At 41.4% G+C, this 22,045-nt stretch overlaps 1 protein-coding gene across 2 annotated transcripts in view; it reads right to left on the bottom strand.

Annotated features, from left to right (window-relative positions):
* Positions 1-20,339, bottom strand: part of HTR3B (5-hydroxytryptamine receptor 3B) — a 40,922-nt gene extending 20,583 nt beyond the window's left edge. For both annotated transcript variants that reach the window (XM_040326031.1, XM_040326032.1), the window contains exons 1-5: positions 20,079-20,339; positions 10,125-10,285; positions 6,147-6,191; positions 3,714-3,823; positions 499-668 (exon numbers count right to left, since the gene is read on the bottom strand). In XM_040326031.1, the coding sequence (XP_040181965.1) occupies positions 499-668; positions 3,714-3,823; positions 6,147-6,191; positions 10,125-10,285; positions 20,079-20,187 (595 nt within the window). In that variant the 5' untranslated portion in view covers positions 20,188-20,339. The remainder of the gene's footprint in view (positions 1-498; positions 669-3,713; positions 3,824-6,146; positions 6,192-10,124; positions 10,286-20,078) is intronic.
* Positions 20,340-22,045: the final 1,706 nt, after the last annotated feature.

The following is a 22,045-nucleotide window of genomic DNA, read 5'->3' as shown; positions in this document are numbered from 1 at the left end:
CGCTCGTACGTTTGTGGATCGTCGGAAATAGCTAATTTGCATACTCGACGCGGATTACGACGGGAACGCCACCCAGCGGACACCAAATAATTGCATCTAAGATCCGAAGGCGTACGAAGACGTACGCCGGTCGGATCTAACCCAGATGCCGTCGTATCTTGGTTTGAGGATTCAAAACAAAGATACGATACAGGAAATTTGAAAGTACGCCGCGTATCAATAGATATGCCGGCGTACTCTCTTTGTGGATCTGCCCCCAGGACTTTTTGGTGTTTTGGATCGTCTTTTTTGCTTCAATTATTATTAAGTTTTGTGGATCATATGAATGGACTTTCATTGTTTAGAAATTGAAGTCTATGGCATGAATACTGCATCCAGCTACAAAGTAGGTGACTAATTTGGCTCAATGCCTGTCATGAGCCCAATTAACACAAAACAAACCATTAAAATAGAAGCACTGATATGTATTTGTAAATGGAAGGAGCCTGGCAGATTTACCTGTATGTAAGCAGCTGCTAAAAGTCAGGCTGCAGTTCTGTATATCAAAGGGGAAGGCATAGGTCTCCAGGCTACATGCTGACACCACTTGCATAGGCTTGTTGTTTCTGATGGTCCCAGAGGAGCTCACATAGACATAGGGCAAATCGGGCGACTTTCCATCCTCAACACTATGAAAACACATTATGTCACATGGTTTGTAGAAAAACACATTAGTAAAAACATTGTAGAGTGAAAAATGACTGCAAATAAATTAGTGGCAGACACTATACTGTGTCATCTAAAGTCATCAATCGCATAAAAAGAAGTAGTGGTTCTATTTAATCAAGTTCTACGATCTATTGAATTTAAAAGGGGGCAATGATGGTAAAGTGTTACACGGAGTGATAAAATTGTCTATATGTTAGTTTTGGGGAACAATTCTTTTCCGAACAATATGATGAATTTATATGATATATTTATATTGTATAACATTATTAATCAAATTTGTCCTCATGGACTGACTGCTATTCTGATTTAGTGGCTTCAATACCTTTCAATAGCAAGAACAATCATGCAGATCAGGAAGGTCAGAGAAGTAAGAAGTCCACTGTTTGTTCTTAGGCAATGACTCAAAGTATTGAAGTCATTGCATCTTTAAGACCCAGTCAACATTTATTTTTATAAGTCATAGAAGCCTCCATGTTAATCTCATCACAGGTTCCCTGTAAGCAATGGACATTGGACATTATGGTAGAAATGGAGCATTGCAAGTTCTTTCAATAAGGAAGTGTACTGTATTTTTGAAGGGTAACACTTGTATCCTGCTCTAATACTATATACCCAACACTCATCTTAATACTGTTGCAACTTTAGGAGATTAGATTAAATTAGGTAAACTTCAGGCATTATCTGGAAATAATTAAATTACAGATTTCAAGCCATGCTTTGATATCCAACATTAGTACCTGACCTCAAAAATGCTCCTACATTTTAATATTGTCTTTCAAAAACAGCAGGGTGTTATAGCTTCAAGGGGGAAAGGCTTTGCATTAAAGTCATAATTTTGGGATGTGATGCATAAAAATATCATGTGAGTGTTGATGATGATCAAGTGCTCACAAACTGTTGACCTAATAAGTTATAACTTTTTCATTCCTCATGGTAGCTAAGTAATTAGATACTTTCTCTGGCAGTTCTGAGGTTTCTGGGTCAGTTGCCATAGACACTATGGGGCAGATCCACACGCTGCCGTAACTTACTTGTGTTATCTTCGAATCCTTAAAGATTTTTCACCGTAAGTTACGGCGGCGTAGTCGATCTCTGGCGGCGGAATTCAAATTGGCGATTAGGGGGCATGTTTCATTTAAATGAAGCGCGTCCCTGCGCCGAATGAACTGCGCATGCGCCGTCCCTAAATTTCCCGCCGTGCATTGCGCTAAATGACGTCGCTAGGACGTAATTTTTTTTAACATAGACGTGAATTACGTCTATCCCGATTCACGGACGACTTACGCAAAAAAAAAATTCAAATTAAACGCGGGAACGAAGGCCATACTTAACATGGCAAGTCTAACTATACGCCACAAAACACCAGCTTTAACTATATGCCGGAAAAAGCCGACTAGAGACAACGTAAAAGAATGCGACGGCCGCGCGTACGTTCGTGGATCGTCGGAAATAGCTAATTTGCTTACCCGACGCGGAAAACGACGCGAACTCCACCCAGCGGACGCCGAAGTATTGCATCTAAGATCCGAAGGCGTACGAAGCCGTACGCCTGTCGGATCTAACCCAGATGCCGTCGTATCTTGGTTTGAGGATTCAAACTAAAAATACGACGCAGGAAATTTGAAAGTACGCCGGCGTATCAGTAGATACGCCGGCGTACTCTCTCTGTGGATCTGCCCCTATATTTATTGAACATTTATGTTGCCCAGTGTTTCCATGGGAATTTCCTACAATCCAAAAGCATAAATGAAAAGTCTAACTAAAATTAATCCAAGCAGATGTCTTAATAAATGTATGATTGCTTATTGTACTGATTCACTTCACATAGATTAATAAAGTTGAGTCTTTAAGTATAACGTTTGAGTCATTTTGGTTCCTACAAACATTAAGTTATTACCATAAACATGCCTAAAAGTGGCGCTGTGCTGTCCTGAATGGCCGAGCAATCTTCTGGAACCAGTGATGTGTCCGAGAAGATTGCAGGGAGGGAGGGGGGGAGGAGTCTCCTAGGCGGCGCAAGCAGAAGAAGGAGCTGGGTACCTGTCACTAGGTACCCACTCCCCCCTCTAAAAAAAATTACATGCCAAATGTAGGACATCAGGGGGTTAAGACTCCTTAAAGCAGAAGTTCCCCTTTTGGGTGGAACTCCGCTTTAAGTAGAAAAACCTTCAGTATGCAGCTCGCCCCCAGCCCCCCATTTACTTATCTGAGCCCTATCTTGATCCAGTGATGTGCAAAAAACAGAGGCTCTCTCCCTCCTCACCGGCTTAGACACAGCAGCGGAAGCCATTGGCTCCCGCTGCTGTCAATCACAGCCAGTGAGGAGGGAGCCAGAAGCTGCTTGGGAGCAAGCCCATATCGGTGCCCCCTGGGCAAGCAAAATATGTTGAGGGGAGGATGTGGGTGGGGTGTCTTAGTCACTACTGACAAAATAAAGATTTTGTATGCAAGGGATCAGCGGTGTGGGGCTTCACTACCTTCACATGTAAACAGTGTAGGGAAGCAATAGGACCCAAAGAGGTTTAAAGGATAAGTGAGTGACACCTGCTCAGCTCTTTTATTAGAGCTTTCCAGGCTGAAAGGCTGCCAAGCCAATGCTGATAGTGGGTAGAAAAAAAGCCACATAGAGAAAATTAAAGTGAAAGCGTTTTTGCTGTAAGTTTTAGGAAAAATTACTCCACAGTACTTGCAGCTACAGGGGTTGGTGAGAGCTTGTTTTAAAGATTACACTAAATATTATTTATTAAAAACATGCAGAAATGTGAATGTCCATAGCCTGGCCACAGAACTTTCCAGTGGATTCTCTATATGGGCTATATTTAAGTCATCATACCCCCCAATTGCTTCTACTCAAGAATAAATTTGGTAATATAAATCAAATTACTACATTTCTAAATAAGTGTATCAAAATCAATTTTTCACAAGAAAAAAATAATTTCATACTACTTTCATGAGGAAATATACATAAATAGATTTTCTTTGTTATAATAGTAACTTTTACATACAATTCATTAATGACAATGTCAGGCACCCAAATGACATTAAGCGGGAGGGAGATTTCTCCAATTCCATCAAACTGACTGGAGTTCCATGATAGAAATTCATCTTTCCACATCTAGAATGAAAAAAGTAACATTAGAAATGGCAACTTATCCATACTTATCCAACTTAAAGTACACCATTCATTGTACAACCATGTTGTTGATGAATATACATATACGTGTATTGCCTCCAAAGTAGACTTCTTCTCTCAATTGGAGGGACGACTGCTTTTTGTCCTATATCACAATCAAGAGTTTAAGCACCTATAATAATACATCACAAGCTTCATGTTTTGAAAAACCCAACATTATGAAAAAGGTGGTCAAGTAAGAAGGCTCAGAAGATACTGTATACCCTAAGGCCGCGTACAAATGTTAGGATCGCCAGAGGAGAACGGTCTGAAGGACCGATTTCATCAGTCTAAACCGATCGTGTGTAGGCCCCATAGGTTCTTTAACCTTCGGTCAAAAAAATGAGAACTTGCTTTAAAATTGAACCGATGGACGCCTAACCAATAGGTTAAAACCGATCGTTAGTATGCAAAAGCATCAGTTAAAAACCCACACATGCTCAGAATCAAGTCGACGCATGCTTGGAAGTATTGAACTTCGTTTTTTTTCAGCACGTCGTTGTGTTTTACGTCACCGCGTTCTGACACAATCGTTTTTTTAACCGATGGTGTGTAGGCGCGATGGACCATCAGTCAAGTTCATCGGTTAACCTTCGGACCGTTCTCATCGGATGGACCGATCGTGTGTACGCGGCCTTAGTGGGATAGTCATGTTTCTATTCATGCTGAACTGGAGGAAAACTGTTATTGCTGCCCATAGCAACCAATCAACCTTCAGGTGTAATATTCCAGAGGATCTTAGAAATTAAAAGCAAATTGCTGAGTGGTTGCTATGGACAACAGGACTTTTCCTTCCTCCAATTTATTATTTTGGACCAATATCATTTTGTTTAAGAAGACTTTTCCTTTAGTACCTGCTGCATATTCACATTCACTCTGTGTGTTTTAAACCTTACAGTTTTGAGAAAACTTGACGTATGGCTCCAAGTACAAAATTTGTTTAGGATACATATAGCTGGTATATTTTTCCAAATCTCGTACTGTCAAGTAGACATCCCAGCTGTGACAGACTCACCAGGGACCCTCTTATGTCTAAAATCATCCTATGTCCACCAGGGGCATATAATTACCATTATGCCCCGTACAAGGGAGACATCGGCCAGTTCAATAAAATCCAGCTGACATTTGGCCCATGTATACGTCGGTCTGTCCGGCAGAAGCCGACCTTTTGGCCGGACAGATGGTTAGTACAGCGGCTCCGACCAAAGCTGTCAGATTTTTTTTCATTCAACCCTCTGGGTTGAGCAAAACAAAACTTGTGTGTATGAGGCTTAAGAGTAACACAGACTCTAATGTTAACCCTAAATCTTTGGTTATAAACAAAGCCATGTGATCATCATGATGATCATATGGCTTTGTCTATCAACAGGTCTGACATGGCAATCACATGACTTTGTTGTCAAATATAATTTATAGTTAGGGTCCTTTCACAGGGGCTTTGTCAGCACTGGTCTGCAGGGCATCCATGAACAGATCCCCTGCTGAATCAGAGCTCACTGAAACAGATGTCAGTATTGTTACACCTGTGTCTGCTCATTCAAGTCTCAGGTTGCATTTTTACAGTGGACACCTGTGGACCTGTGATGTCTCTATGGGCAAGGGCATGTAATCTGCAATGAGAGAAAGGGCTAGGTTACAGTAGCGTTAGCCCTTTTAATCACTATCAACCCGTATTGCACAAGGGTGTGGGGCGGTTGAAGCATGGCCCTATTCATATGAATGGGTTGTGTTCAGTGGGTGGTGTTGCCTGTAGAGTGCAGAGGAGGGGATAATCCTTTCTACGGGCTTAAAGCAAAGCTTTGCAGCCGCAGCATGTGCCCACCCCTGGTAAGAGCAGTTGGGGGAAACATGGTTCAACAGCATGTTTTTTAACACCCCTCCAACCGCAAGTGTAAACAAGCCCTTAGAGCCAGTAATATTAATAACAAATAGGTAAAAAATGCTGTCTGTTCTGAGTAATTCAAAATCTCAGGATCTTTGTTCTGACTTACATAGTAAAACATTCTTTGTCAATGAATCTGAATGTAAATAAAGATATGTAAGCTTTAATAGAATTACACTCTGTTCTGGAGCTCAGTTTAGATTCTAACCCCACTGTAGCAACAAGGGGGCAGTGGCAGTTGAGCCCAGTCATCCTGTGAAGGTCCAATTTTCTTCTAATACGCATTGTTGGACGATTGCAGAAAAAAAGCAACATATCTGTAAATGTATTTATGCATCAGTACTGTATGTTTCACTAATCATGAGAGTCCTTCTTTAAGCTTACCTGTCGATACCAGATACTAGTTGTCAGCTTTTGATTTTGTCCATCCTGAAAAAAGAAAATATAATTGATAAAAATATGCACTATATGGCCAAAAGTATATAGACAACTATCACACCTATATGAGCTTGTTGGACATCCCATTCCATACCTATAGGCATTTTTATGACGTTGGACATACTGTATCTTTCTGGGAAGGCTTCCCACAAGATTGGTAAGAGGTTGTGGTAATTTATGTACATTCAACTACAGTTGGGCTTTAAATTAAAGCAAAGTAAGAATTTTACAAATAGTGTAAATAGTTACATGTTGGTTGCCACATATTTTCACTATAGTTTGACTGACAGTTCGAACCGAGGGGTGAAATACCTGAAAAAATGTAAAGGTTAACATTGATGGTTAACTGTTTAGAAATCGTGTTGATGCATGATCTAATGATATCCACTAGAAAAAAAAAATTCCCCAAGTTGTAAGCTCGTTGTTCCTCCCAGATTTTCTCTTGTTACGATACTGAAACCAATCAGGTGGCTTAAAGCGGAACTTCACCCAAAAGGGGAAGTCCTGATCTTCCTTCTCCTCCCCTCTCCTCCTCTTCAACTTTTGTCACATTATTTTTTTGGAGGGGAGCCCCACTCCAATTTACCCCCATCCAGCCTGCAACCTTCTGGGACCCGTCACAGGTCTTAGGAGGCTGCGGGACCATTTACAGAGACAGTGGGTAGCTGGCTGTGAAGGAGTCACAGTCAGCTCTCCACAGTTAACATGAAGACCCAAAGACCGGTGAAGAACCAGCCTGGGTGAGGATTGATGCTAGATCTCTGGAGAGACGAGTGTCTGCTAATTAAAAGTCAGAAACTACCTTATTTTAGCGGCTGACTTTACGTTTTTGGAAACCTGGTTGAAGAACCTCTTTAAGCTAAAGTCCTCCTCATTCAGGAGATAGGACGTTGCTACAGGATGTACACTATGACATTAATAAAATCTCTGTGTTCCAGTAAAAACGGGAGCATGTAAGACTTTGCAATAGGGATCCTTACGATGTATGTAACTGACCAGGAGTAGATTGCTCTTCCCTCAGCAAAAGGGAAGTTACATATTAATTTGATGGTTTCAGCCCATTTTCTGGTTGAAAAAGGACACAAGTCCATCTAGTTCAACTAAAAGAAAAAGTATACAATCTTATATGATATATATATAATCCTATACCCACAGTTAATCCAGGGGAAGGCAAAAAAACAGCAAAGTATGATGTAATTTGCTTCAGCCAATCAGAGCCAATCGGATATTCCCTGGATCAACTTAAACTATAAATATTAGTATCCGGTTATATAATCTGCATGTTAGAAAGAATCCAGGGCTTTCGTAAAACAATCTACTAAATTGTCCAGAACCACCTCTTGAGGCAGTCTATTCCACATTTTTACAGCTCTTACTGTGAAGAAACCTTTCCATATTTGGAGATTAAATCTCTTTTCCTCTAGATATATGGAGTGCCCCTTGTCCTCTGTGATGACCTTAAAGCAGTGGTTCTCAACCTGGAGGTCGGGACCCACTCGGGGGTCGAATAAAGATTTGTCAAGGGTCACCATATCCTGGGCTGTTCCTGAAGACTGCACCGCTCTCCCAGCCGATTTGCGGCCATCCAGCAGAGCTATCCCTGGATCCTGTGGCCACCCAGCTGGGCTGTTCCTGGAGCCAGCGGCCGCCCACTCAGCCTCTTCACAGGCACCCATTCAGTTCATGGCATGGCTGGGGGGCAGAGACTAGAGGTCAGCTGACTGGTGAGGAATGTGAAGTGGGAGGGGCTGGAGGAGACCCCATCTCCTGATTTCGGCATAGGTGTCACTGCTACGAGACACCACAAAGTCGGAGACACCGTGAAGTCGGAGACACAGTGAGTAACACTACCTGTGATTATAGTTGCCATTAAAAGGACTCTGGGAGTGCTAAATGTCTGAGTTAGGGGCGCAAATTTCTTGTCTTGCCTCGGGTGCTGACAACCCACGCTACAAAAATAATTTTACTGTTGGGGGTCCCCACAACTTGGAAAATGTTATCAAGGGGTCACGGCACTAGGGGTTGAGAACCACTGCCTTAAAGTGAATACCTCTACACGTAGTTTACTATATGGACCACTTATGTATTTATACATGTTGATCAGCCCCCCCCCCCATAATCTTGCTAAAGCCATACTGGTTTAGAAGAATGGTATGGCCATTCTGTCAGTGGCTACAACTTACACACAAGAGGAAGAAGAAATGAAAATAGTAGTGTTCAGTTTGACCTGAATAGTTGAATAGTTGATAGAAGACACACTGTTGGGTTTTCCTTGTACAAATGATAGTGAACCTAGTTTATTTCCCACTTTGTCAGAAATCCATTGCAAAAACCGGAGTGTGCTTTAATTCATTACTTGTTGTCCGTGGAGCTGTTCCCGGTTTATCTTTGATTAAACTGAACGTCACCTTCAGATGACACATTAAACAAATCACCATCCTCTCTCGCAATTTTAATTAGTTGCTAAGTCATTAATCAGGATGTTTGGGAGAATTATATTACCCAGAGGTTCAGACCGTTGCTGCTCTTCATAAGCAAATATCTCACAACAGAAACTTATTCTCAATAAGCTTTTCAATCGAGACACTCTCCATGTGTTTATACTAAGCAGAGGCTGCAGCCATATTTCCATCTTGGAGACAGAGGCCGCTAGAAAAGAAGTGCACCTGTAGATTTGGGGAAAATAGTATACTGCAAGACATTTAGATAGAAATAGGAAGCATTGTCACGTGAGAGGAATGGGAGCAAGTCACATGCTCCTCATACCAGTAAGTACTAGATTTTTTCTGCACCTTCAGAGTATGAAAGAAGCATCAGAGCTATGAATTAAAGGTAAGTATATGCTACTTGGGAAATGTGGTGGGTAAAGTGAATCTGTTGAATAGCCCTGCATGGGAAAGCACAGGTTTGCTTTAAACATGACCTTTATAGGATACGCTACAACTTTATGTAGGGATATGCCCTCTACTGTCCGTATTTGTAAATGCCTGCAAATATATTATGTATGCACTTCCTGTTCCTGGGGGGGAAAAAAAAACCTGAAGGAGGAAGTGGGATAGAGGGAGAAAGTCTCAAACATGTGTCTTGTCCAGAGGAGTTCCTGCGGTTGAATTTCCACCCAGACCAGAAGCAGGGACTATTATGCAAGTATTCCTTTGCGCTAATAGTTTGGCTAGCACTGCTCATAGCTTATTGCATTTTGAGTGGGTATCTGAATCCCTGTGACAGAAAGTGTATCTCTGTCCTATTGTTATTATGTATATTATGTGCACAGCGCCAGATAGCTAGGTCTTTGCTACTGGATGTGTATATTAATAGGTGAACCTGTGTATTGCCATTATGTTTATATGCAGATCCTGTTAATTTAGTCAACTATGTTTTTTTCTGGTCTGGAATTGTATAGCTAGTTTTAGCTAAGGACTCATGTGGTTATAAAGCCTAAAAAAAATTCAACTTAAAGCGGAGGTCCACCCAAAAATGAAACTTCCACTTTTTGGAACCCTCCCCCCCTCCGGTGTCACATTTGACACCTTTCAGGGGGAAGGGGGTGCAAATACCTGTATAATACAGGTATTTGCACCCACTTCTGGGAATGACTCCCACGGGAGTCACTCCACTTCCCTCATTCGATCCAGTGCTGTGCCCATCTGCAGCTCTTCTTAACCCTCACTTTGTGACCTCCTGGGCTTTGCTAAGGCAGCGGGAGCCATTGCTTCCCGCTTCTGTCAATTAAAGCAGGTGGTGATGGAGCCACCCCAAAAAAAAGGGGTTCGGGGCCGCTCTGTGCAATTCATTTACCATTCAATAGAGCAGATAAGTATAAAGCTGTTTTGTTTTTTTAATAACAAAAACTTTACATTTACATCCAGTTTAAGAATAAATAAAAAATAGTCATCTATATAATAAAATATTACTGGAGCTTACAACATCTAATACTGCGTGGACGAAGAGATCAATGTACACCGTCGTAGTCTGTGTCCAGTTCTTCACTGGTCTGACACCTTTGCTGTAGTTCACCAAGAGATTTCTTGTCAAGTAAAGTAAACTTGAATTCTTCCTTTGTGAAAAGTTATCAGTAAAGGACTCTGAGAGGGGAACATAAAAGCATATCATGAGTTATCAAGGACTATAATTTTTTCTAAATGCACATTTCAGAGCAGAGATGTTGCTATTCGTTACATTTTAACCACTTAAGCCCCGGACCATTTTGCAGCTAAAGGACCAGGCCACTTTTTGCGATTCGGCACTGCATCGCTTAAACTGACAATTGCGCGGTCATGCGACGTGGCTCCCAAAGAAAATTGACGTCCTTTTTTTCCCCACAAATAGAGCTTTCTTTTGGTGGTATTTAATCACCTCTGTGTTTTTTTTTTTGCGCTATAAACAAAATTAGAGCGACAATTTAAAAAACAAAAAATTCCTCAGCTTAGGCTGATACATATTCTTCAACATATTTTTGGTAAAAAAAATAAGCGTTTATTGATTGCTTTGCGCAAAAGTTATAGCGTTTACAAAATAGGGGATAGTTTTATGGCATTTTTATAAAAAAATGTTTTACTAGTAATGGCGGCGATCAGTGATTTTTTTTTCATGACTGTGACATTATGGCGGAAACATCGGACACTTTTGACAAATTTTTGGGACCTATGTAATTTTCACAGCGATCAGTGCTATAAAAATGCACTGTTTACTGTGAAAATTACACTGGTAGTGGAGGGGTTAACCACTAGGTGGCGCTGTAGGGTTAAGTGTTCCCTGCATAGAGTTTCTTACTGTAGGGGGGGTGGGCTCTGTGTCACATGACACTGATCTCCGCTCGAGATCAGTGTCATTGTCACTAGTCAGAGTGGGAAGATGCTTGTTTACACAAGCATCTCCCCGCTCTATACCTCCATGAGACGATTGTGGGGATCCCTCACGGTCCGACCCACGGGGATGGTGGCATGGTTGCGAGTTCGCCGCATTTGCGACCAGACGGACAGGCATTTAAAGGGGATGTACAGTTACATTGATATGCCTGTCCGTGCTATTCTGCCGACGTATATATGTGCAGGAGGTGGACCTTAAGCGGTTAAAGTGATTGTAAACGATCACCTTGTAAAACAACCCATTCAGTTTAAAATAGAAATGAAAGACAAAACATTTTTCTATAGATATAAAAATACATTATAAAAACCTTTTTACCCCCCTTTTTTTTAATAAGTGATCACATTCCCTCTGTTCTCAGCTGCATAAGAGATGGGGGAGCAGCAGCACACTGAAATTAAGGAAATCTATAAAAAAAAGGAAAGGCTGTGCATAGGGGGGGGGGGGGGTGTCAGGACAAGTCTGATATTTGTAGGAGAGTAGCCTGAGATCCCATCATAGCTAGAGAACTGTCTGCTCTCCTACTTAGTGTGGTCAGTTTTTAATAGGAAAGCAGAGGGACTGGCAGGAACACCAGGGATTTCATACAAAGGAAAAAATACAAAGAGAACAGAATTCTTTATTATACAAGTATATGGTACAGCAGGCACATATCAGGAAAATTAAGTGTTGGGGTAACAAACGCTTTAAGTTTAAAGAGTTTGTTAAGCCAGAACTTTTGTGGATCTTTTTGAAACGAGCGCACACTCACCAGAATGGTTTTACCCACTTAAAGATTTCCCTGAAACTACTGTTACAGTGGCAAATTTGGGCTTTCCCATCACTTTCTATACCAGAAATAATGGTCGCCAGGATAAATAAAACAAGGAATAATCTTCTCTTTGGACACACAGACAGCAATATAAAACAGTTTTTAATGTCTACTTTTCCAGTGATCATAGAAAAGTGTGCATATGCACTGTACATATGTTTATAGACATCTGAATACTGTATATACTCGAGTATAAGCCTAGTTTTTCAGCACATTTTTTTTGCTGAAAATGCCCCACTTGGCTTATACTCGAGTCACCTTTTTGCACCTGATCTCCCGGATTTTGGGGACCAGGTAGTGGCCGGACATAGGTGCCCGAACTTGGCCCCACTCTTCCTCTACAAGTGTGCAAAGTTTGTTGTCCAGGGGACCTACGGTCGGGAAGCACCATTTTTTCAAAGCCGGGCACCCCTTCCACAGACTCTCATGTTAAACAGTAATTTCTCTGGTGATTTCGTGGACCCGGTATCGACCGGTTGTAGGTCCCCTGGACCCGGAACTTGGCACACATGGAGTCCCAAAACGGTAATTTCTCAGGTGATTTTGGGGATCTGGTAGCAGCCGGTTGTAGGTCCTCTGGACCCCATTTCTCCTCTACAAGTGTGCAGAGTTTGTTGTCTGGGAGACCTACGGCTGGGGAGCACCGATTTTCAAAACCGGGCACCACTTCCATAGACTCCCATGTTAAACGTCAGTCTAGTCATGGACACAGTGAGGCATGGGCATAGTGAGGCATGGGCACAGTGAGGCATGCACATGGACACAGTGAGGCAAAGTGAGGCACAGTGATGCTAGCAGATGGACACTCTAGGTTTATACTCGAGTCAATGAGTTTTCCCAGTTTTTTGTGGTAAAATTGGGTGCCTTGGCTTATATTTGGGTCGGCTTATACTCAAGTATATACGGTATGTATATATATGTGTATATATATATATATATATATATATATATATATATATATATATATATATATATATTTTATTATTATTTTTTTACAAATAGTAACAAGTAGTCAGTAGTGAAGTAGTCTCTTAGGTTAATCACATAATTAAATCTTAATTAACATAATTTTGCAAGGTTTGAATACATTTAACCATCAAATTCCAAAATCTTAAATTACATGTTGCTAGCTATTGGTTTGTAGCACGTGTACTGTACTAGTCTCAGAAATGTACTGATAACTATTTTAGAATTTATTTTTTTATGCACTATTTAACTTCAATGGTTTTATGATTTTTTTTTGTTTTATATTTATGTTTTAGCCCTGAAGAAGGGAATAATGTGCTGTCTCTGAGAAACACGTCGGCTGTATCACCTGCTATAGTTTTAGATTAAAACTTAATTTTGGGCTGTCCTTCTGGGTCAAGGTATTTAGAATTTCAAAAAAAATTGAACACCAATATATAACCCATCCCTCAGATTGCCTTGCTAAATAGTAACCCATTGGAGCTGACCAGAACCTGATTTTGACTCATTGTTTAAGTCACTGCCGCCACAAAACAGACATTAGCGCAGTCTTGTAAAACGCCAAAGCTTTTTATCCTTGCCACAAAGCATTGAATTGCCCAGGGCATAATTCATGTAAAATTTGAAGCAACCATTCAGCAACCCTTTAGGACAGAATCAGGAGCTATACTAAAATTTCAACCCCCTGGATTTTGACAAATCCAATCTAGAGCCCTGATAAGGGCAATTATCTTGTCTAACGCAAACTCCACTAGTGCCATCACTATGACAACCCCTGGGGTCACACCTCGCTTCCCTGTTTCTTTCTTTCTATCTTCCTTTTCTCCCCCCTTAACTGAACACACTTCTGGTGTTTGGGCATCCTTGTTTGAAACCCCTATCTATGGCTGGAGTAGTACACCTAACTGCCATTGTTACATTGGGGCTGCATTCACACCTAGGCGTTTTGTCGCCTGAAGCGCGACGCTACAATACGCTGGAGGGGGAAAATAACATTATACCCTATGGAGATGGTTCACATCTGCACGCCGAACGCCGAAACGCCGAACGCCTGAAGCTCAAACAAGTTCCGGACCCTTTTTTGTTGCGCGTATCGGGCGGTTTGGGCGTATTTGAGCGTTTCCATTTCCCATAGGGAGGAATGGAAACGCTCGATTCAAGCGACTTGCGCGACAACGAGCGTTTGCTACGGGCGTTTTGTCGCTTTAATCAATAGAAATTGATTTCTATCTAAATAGTGACACCAGCAATCATAAATTAGAGAACGAAATACACTAAATTACCAAAAGTATTGGGATGCCTGCCTTTACACGCACATGAACTTCATTGGCATCCCAGTCTTAGTCCGTAGGGTTCAATATGGAGTTGGCCCACCCTTTGCAGCTATAACAGCTTCAACTCTTCTGGGAAGGCTGTCTACAAGGTTTAGGAGTGTGTCGATGGGAATGTTTGACCATTCTTCCAGATGCGCATTTGTGAGGTTAAGCGAGAAGGCCTGGCTCACATTCTCCGCTCAAATTCATTCCAAAGGTGTTCTATTGGGTTGAAGTCAGGACTCTCTGCAGGCCAGTCAGATTCCACCATCCCAAACTCGCTCATCCATGTCTTTATGGACCTTGCTTTGTGCACTGGTGCGCAATCATGTTGGAACAGGAAGGCACAATCCCCAAACTGTTCCCACAAAGTTGGGAGCATGAAATGGTCTAATATGTCTTTGATAGTAGTTGATACTGTAGCCTTCCAGCAGAAGTAGTGAATCAATCAACAGTAAGTGGATTTGCTTACCGGGGACAAACATATCTATAGTCTGACAAAAGAGTTAAAATATATTGTCCTTTTTAATGCCATCGCTCTTCTATGTTTCTTTGAAAATATTGTCACAACCCCTGCATTTACAGATTATTTAAGATTCATTGTTAATCAAAAATAATAGCCATAAAACTAAAAAGACATGATATATTTCATTTTATCTATAATAATTGTAATCTATTGTATCTTTTATAATAATGTTTAATCTATCGAACCAGAAAGAGGAAATTAGAAATATATTAAAAAGTACTTTGGTGTACTTTGGTGTACTTCATCATTTCTGGATGTGACATCCCCATTAACCACTACTTATTTTCAAACTGCGTTAGCTCATAGTAGGCAGGTTGGAATCTATTAGTTACACTCGTATGTGCTTTTCTAAATCATAGAATCAGGAACATGGAAAAGCTTACAAATCAGGTTTGCACATGTAATGGGCAGTAAGTCCATTGCTGTTTTTTTGTTTTTGACCGCTACACGACTATATAGGTCGGTAGAATGGCACGACTGGGCATATGGCCGTATGGTTAAGACGCGGCATTATGGGCACGCGCCAGCCACAAGCTCCGTGAGTGTGACTGTGGCTCGCGCGGACTCGATGTCCACCGGGAGTCCCGCGATCGTCTCACGGAGAGTAAGGATGAGCTTCGAGTTCAAGTCGAACCCATGTTCGACTCTAACATCGGCTGTTCGACCGTTTGCCGAATTTCCAACATTATGGGCCGTTCGTGTCAAATTCAAATGGCGCGTCACGGCCCATAATTCACTGCGGCATTGCAGTGCATTGCTGGCTGGTGATTGGCCAAGCATGCACTATGACCCGCATGCTTTGGCCAATCACAGCATGGAAAAAACGGAGAGCCATAATTGGCCAAAGTCAGGGTGGCTTTGGCCAATTATGTCTCAGGGGGTTTAGTACACGCCCCACACTATATAAGGCCGCCTGCGTGGTGGTTAAAGACAGACAGACAGAGAGAGAGAGAGAGACAGTGGGCCAGATTCACAAAGAGATACGACGGTATATCTCCTGATACACCATTGTATCTCTGACTTAAACTGGTCCTATCTATGCGTCTGATTCATAGAATCAGTTACGCATAGATATGGCTAAGATCCGACAGTGTTACACTGTGTTACACTGTCGGATCTTATTTTCAATTTGAAAATGGCGCAACGGGGGCAACTACGTTGCTGGTGATTTACGTTGAATAATATGTAAATCAGCGAGCTACGCGAATTCACGAACGTACGTGGACCCGATGCAGTGTTCTTACGACGTTTCCGTATCGGCTTTCCCGGCGTATACTTACCCCTGCTTCTATGAGGCGCAGCCAATGTTAAGTATAGCCGTCGTTCCCGCGTCAATTTTAAATTTTTTAACGTCGTTTGCGTAAGTCGTTCTCGAATAAGTCGTTTACGTAAGCGCCGAAACCACTGACGTCCTAGCGACGTCAGTGGGAGCAATGCACACCGGGAAATTCCGCGGACGGCGCATGCTCATTTAAATCGGTGCGGGAACGCGCCTGATTTAAATAGTACACTCCCCCTAGCCGCGGAATTTGAATTCCGCTGGGGGATTTATGATCCGCCGCTGCAAGTTTGGAGGTAAGTGGTTTGTGAATTACCCACTTGCCTCTCAAACTTGCGGGAGCGGATCTTAAATCAGGTAGATCGAGCAGATCTAAAGATCCGCTGATCTACGTGAATCTGGCCCAGTGTCATTTATTTTGAGTTAGATACAGTAGAGCAGGCAGGCAGCCAGGCGAGTCAGTTAGCTTCAGTTACAGTGTGTAGAGGATATATATGTATCCCAGGTGTTGTATATATATTTATACACTGTATTCAGTTTAGCTAGATCCGTTCCTGTTATTCTCTTCATAATATACTGACAGGCAGGCAGGTGATTGTGCTAGCTGCAATATTTTCACTTAGTGTACTGTGTCCTCTGCACATTGTGCACCTTAAGCTTACCTGAATATAATTGCTGGTGTTCTCATACAAATAAAGACAGGGACCTCCAGTATTTTGATTTAGTGTCCTTTGCACAGGACCAGACATTACATTAAAGCCGCAAGCAGTTTTAAATGACTTTTTTTTTCTATAGAAATTTCATTTTGTGTAGGGACAGTTCTAAACACGGGAAACAAGTGCCACTTCACAGGCATACTACAGACACCCAGCAGGTACGATATTTAGTGCAATATTTCCTTTTTTTTTTTTTTACTTTAAGCATCATTAAAATCATTGCTCCCGAAAAAACTGCAGTTTTTAAAACTTTTAGGACCTTTTTAGGACAATAACTTGCATATTAGCCTTTAAAATTAGCACTTTTGCTTTTGAACGTTCAAGTCATTGACTTTAATGGGGTTCTAAAGTTCACAGGAACTTTCGTTCCGTTCGCAGGTTATGGTGCGAACCGAACCAGGGGGTGTTCAGCTCATCCCTAACGGAGAGGAAGAATGGGGAAATGCTGATGTAAACAAGCATTTCCCCCATTCTTCCTAGTGACAGGACACTGATCACTGCTCCCTGTGATCGGGATCTGTGATCAGTATTGTGTCACACATAGCCCAGCCCCCACACAGTTAGAACACATCCCTAGGACACACTTAACCCCTTCAGTGCCCCCTACTGGTTAACCTCTTTACTGCCAGTCACATTTCCATTTTTCCATTCACATTTTTTTATAGCACTGATCGCTGTATAAATGTGAATAGTCCCAAAATTGCGTCAAAAGTGTCCGATGTTTTTTCGCCATAATGACACAGTCATGATAAAAATCGCCGCCATTACTAGTAAAAAAAATAAATTAATAAAAATGCCATAAAAGTATCCCCTATTTTGTAGACACTATAACTTTTGCGCAAACCAATCAATAAACGCTTATTGCAATTTTTTTTACCAAAAATATGTAGAAAAATAAGTATCAGCCTAAACTGAGGAAAAAAAATTGGGTTTTTTATACATTTTTGGGGGATATTATAGCAAATAGTAAAAAATATTGTTTTTTTTTTCAAAATTAATCGCTCTTTTTTTTTATAGCGCAAAAAATTAAAAAACGTAGAGGAGATCAAATACCACCAAAAGAAAGACCCATTATTAGGGAAAAAGGACATCAATTTTGTTTGGGGGCCACATTGCACGACCGCACAATTGTAAGTTAAACCACCGCAGTGCCGAATCACAAAAAGGCAGCCAAATGGTCCCGGGCTGAAGTGGTTAATTCAAGGGACTTACACTTATAAAACAAGGGCATGGAATCCACAAGTTAACGGGTAAATACAAGTGTTTGTAATAACAGCACTTTCAATCAAAAGTGGACATAAATTGGTAAAATATAATAAACACATACTGGTCACAATGACAATAACGTAATACATGACCTCTACATGGTGGTTTGGTGAGACAAGATTTGTTTGGTCTATTTGAACCATTTCCTATGCTGGTATCCAATGACCAGGAATAAAAGTATTATATGATACTTTTGCTGTAGTTTTTATAGATAACCATGTGAAACTTTGACAGTTACAGGCAGTCCCCGAGCTACAAACACCCGAGTTACGAATGACTCCTACTTATGAACGGCCTCAAATGCCGGCCACTTGTGCTCCACGCTGGTCCTGGATACCTTTGAGCACCTCTGGACACATCCCACACTGCAGTACTACATGTACTGCATGGCCAGAAGAGCCCCAGATAACATAACAAGCGTCTGAAACATCCCACATCCATTACACTTACAAATACAGTGTTTTCCGACCGGACGTTACACTTACAAATGCAGTGTTCCGACCAGCAGTTACACTAACAAATACAGTGTTCCGATCGGAAGTTACACTTACAAATACAGTGTTCCGACAGGAAGTTACAATAACAAATGCAGTGTTCTGACAGGAAGTTACAATAACAAATGCAGTGTTCCGACCAGAAGTTACACTTACAAATGCAGTGTTCCGATCGGAAGTTACACTTACAAATACAGGGCCAGATTCAGGTACATTTGCGGCGGTGTAACGTATCGCATTTACGTTACACCGCTGCAAGTTTTACGGGCAAGTGCTTGATTCACAAAGCACTTGCCTGAAAAGTTGCAGCGGCGTAGCGTAAATCCCTCCGGCGCAAGCCCGCCTAATTCAAATGATCCGGTTAGGGGGCGTGGATCATTTAAATTAGGCACGTTCCCGCACCGAACATACTGCGCATGCTCCGTTTTGAAATTTCCCGCCGTGCTTTGCGCAAAATGACGTCGCACCGGCGTGATTTTTTGAACGTCGACGTGAGTTACGTCCTTTCCTATTCACGGACGACTTACACAAAAAAAAAAAATTCAAAATTCGACACGGGAACGACGGCCATACTTTAACATGGCAGGTCTATCTATACGCCATTAAATAGCAGCTTTAACGACGTAAGAGAATGCGACGGCCGCACGTACCTTCGTGGATCGATAGAAAATGCTAATTAGCATACCCGACGCGGAAAACAACGCGAACTCCACCCAGCGGGCGCCGATGTATTGCACCTACGTTCCGAAGGCGTACAAAGCCGTACGCCTGTCAGATCGAAGCCAGAAGCCGTCATATCTTGGTTTGACTTTGTACGACTTACAAATGCAGTGTTCCAAACGGAAGTTACACTAACAAATACAGTGTTCCGACCGGAAGTTACACTTACAAATGCAGTGTTCCGACTGGAAGTTACACTAACAAATGCAGTGTTCCAACCGGAAGGTTACACTAACAAATACAGTGTTCTGACCGGAAGTTACACTAACAAATGCAGTGTTCCAACCGGAAGGTTACACTAACAAATGCAATGTTCCAACCGGAAGGTTACACTAACAAATACAGTGTTCTGACCGGAAGTTACACTTACAAATGCAGTGGTGCTGCTTACGAACAACTTCGACTTACGAACAAACCTACAGTCCTTATTGTGTTTGTAACTCAGGGACTGCCTGTATATATAGACATGGGCATTGAGCTAAAAATTTTAATGATTCATATCATAATTGACAAAACCTAAAGAGTCAATTCACCAAAAAGTAGTATTTTAGTAGACGTTCATCTGAGTCATCATTTTCTTTTACCTCCTAAGGACTTTGATGGCTAGGTCTTTAAGCATAAGTCCCCGAGCTAACCCACCAGCTGTAGTCTTTTCACAGAGACCTAACTCTCCCCCGTGGAGTTGTAAGCTGCTTAATAGAAATATAAAATGCTGCTGGAAGTGTATATGACTCTCTACTGCTGTGAGACTCCAAGGCAAGGAGGACATTATGATAAGGAAATCTCATCATTCTAATAAAACTAGAAGAAGCCAGTAGAACCAGACTTGATTCTGAAATGTAAGTTTTGGATGAGGAAGCTATTTAATCACGAGAAGAAGCAAAAGCTGTCATAGATACATATTTGAAAAGTTTCACTTACCTGATATAAAAATGATCAGTATAGTAAAAAGTGTAAATGCCATCTGATGGAAGATTTTGGAGCTGGAACACGATGTGCGGCTTGAGGCTAAGAAGCTAGTAGCAGCCATACAAAGCCATATACAAACACCTCAAGGCCTGTAGACAGATGAAAAGTCTACTGTTACCTGAAAATGATTACTGTCCATTTACCCTCCTTGTTCTGAGTAATCCTATTAAAAGACTGATTTCATCTTTTCCAAGATGAAAGAACAGGAGATACCACAAGTCCTTGGAAAGCACCAAATGCACAGTTAATTTGATTTTGCACACATCTTTTACCTGTGGCTTGGATACAGATTGCATGAACGAGTCTCATTCTGGTTAATCAGAACGTCCAAAATAGCATTTGTGAAAGAAAAGATAACCCTATTTCTGATCACTGTGACCTAATGAAAGTCATTAGGAGTACATAATGAGTGAATTATCATACAGAAATGTAAAAATCCATATCCATACGTCTAATAGAAGAAGTGGAACTTAATTATCACAGAAGAACTTCCCTCTTATCGGCAGTCAGATATTAATGTAGGATACAGACGATTCTTTAGTTATGAATCTATATCCATCAAAGCAAGCAATAGCTTGTAGCAATAGCTAACACAAACTTTATGTGCACAAAATATACACTGAAAATGTGCATAAACTTGAAACATCAACAGCGTAGATTTGAAAATACAAAAAATAACATTAATGCACTTGCTCCTTGAAAAGATCAGATTTTTAAGAGATGTATTTGAAAGTGTAATGCCACTTTAGTTGCGAAAAAAACATTCCTCTATGGGTAATCTGCATTGCAAGGATTTTAACCACTTTCTTACTGGGCACTTCAACCCCCCTCCTGCCAAGGCCAATTTTCAGCTTTTAGCACTGTCGCTCAAAATTTTTATCATTTTTTTCACACATTTTTCTAGCTCTATCCCAATAGGGAGATTTCTTGTCAGTTACTATCCTAAAATTGCAACAAGAAATTAGAAATTTTTCTCAAGATAAGGGTAATCTTTTACCAGAACAAGTGTTCCATTTTAGACAACTTACCCTGACATTCTTTTCTGCTGATAACACTAAAGCCCTGTACACACGACCGGGATTCTCGCCAGGTAAACAAAATTCCTGGCAAGATTTTCTTGCCGGCCGAGTGTACACACGTACGATTCAAAAGAACCGCTGTTCTTTTGAATGGCACGAAGAGCGCTGACGTCATTGACTACGACGAGCATGCGCTCATCACATTCGATTCCATCTAGCTTCACCCTACCTATGCCTTGGAAGCTACTAGCGCATGCGTCAAAGTCAATTTGAGCATGCGCGGGTTTCCATGGAGGCAGGTAAGTATACACACGCTGTGGTTTCTTGGCAGGAAAACACTGCCGAGAATCCAGACGAGAAAAAAAGAGAGCAGGTTCTGTATTTTTCTCATCGAGATTCTGGGCAGTTTTCTTGACGAGAAATCTCAAAGCCTCGTACACGGTTTTCTCTGCCAGCAGTTTTCTTGCTGTTTCTTGCCGAGAAAACCGTGCGTGTGTATGAGGCTTAAGATGTATTATTTCCCCTCAGTTTTTGTCTTGTGACAATGGTCACCCGTACACACGATCGGAAATTCCAACAGCAAAAGTCAGATGTGAGCTTTTGAATGGAAATTCCGACCTTGTGTATGCTCCATTGGACTTTTGCTGTACCATGTCACAGCTGTTCCAGATCCATGATTCACTAGGCAATGGAGCAAAACAAAAAAAAATAACATTCGGGCGTGAGCGCAGACGATAGTACCATCATGTAATGACTGATAAATTGTTCAGTAGACATAAATGAATCAATTTTTTGTTAGTTTTTTTTACATATACCTAGTGCAGACTGTTCAGACAGGCAACACATTAACCTTTCAATTTATCGTTTGTTCGGCAGAAAATGTCCAAATTTGTCCTTCGT

The sequence above is a fragment of the Rana temporaria genome, chromosome 10, assembly GCF_905171775.1.
Source record: "Rana temporaria chromosome 10, aRanTem1.1, whole genome shotgun sequence".
Taxonomy (NCBI): Eukaryota; Metazoa; Chordata; class Amphibia; order Anura; family Ranidae; genus Rana; species Rana temporaria.
Note: the sequence above shows the minus strand (reverse complement) of the source record. Positions and strands in the feature narration are given on the sequence as shown.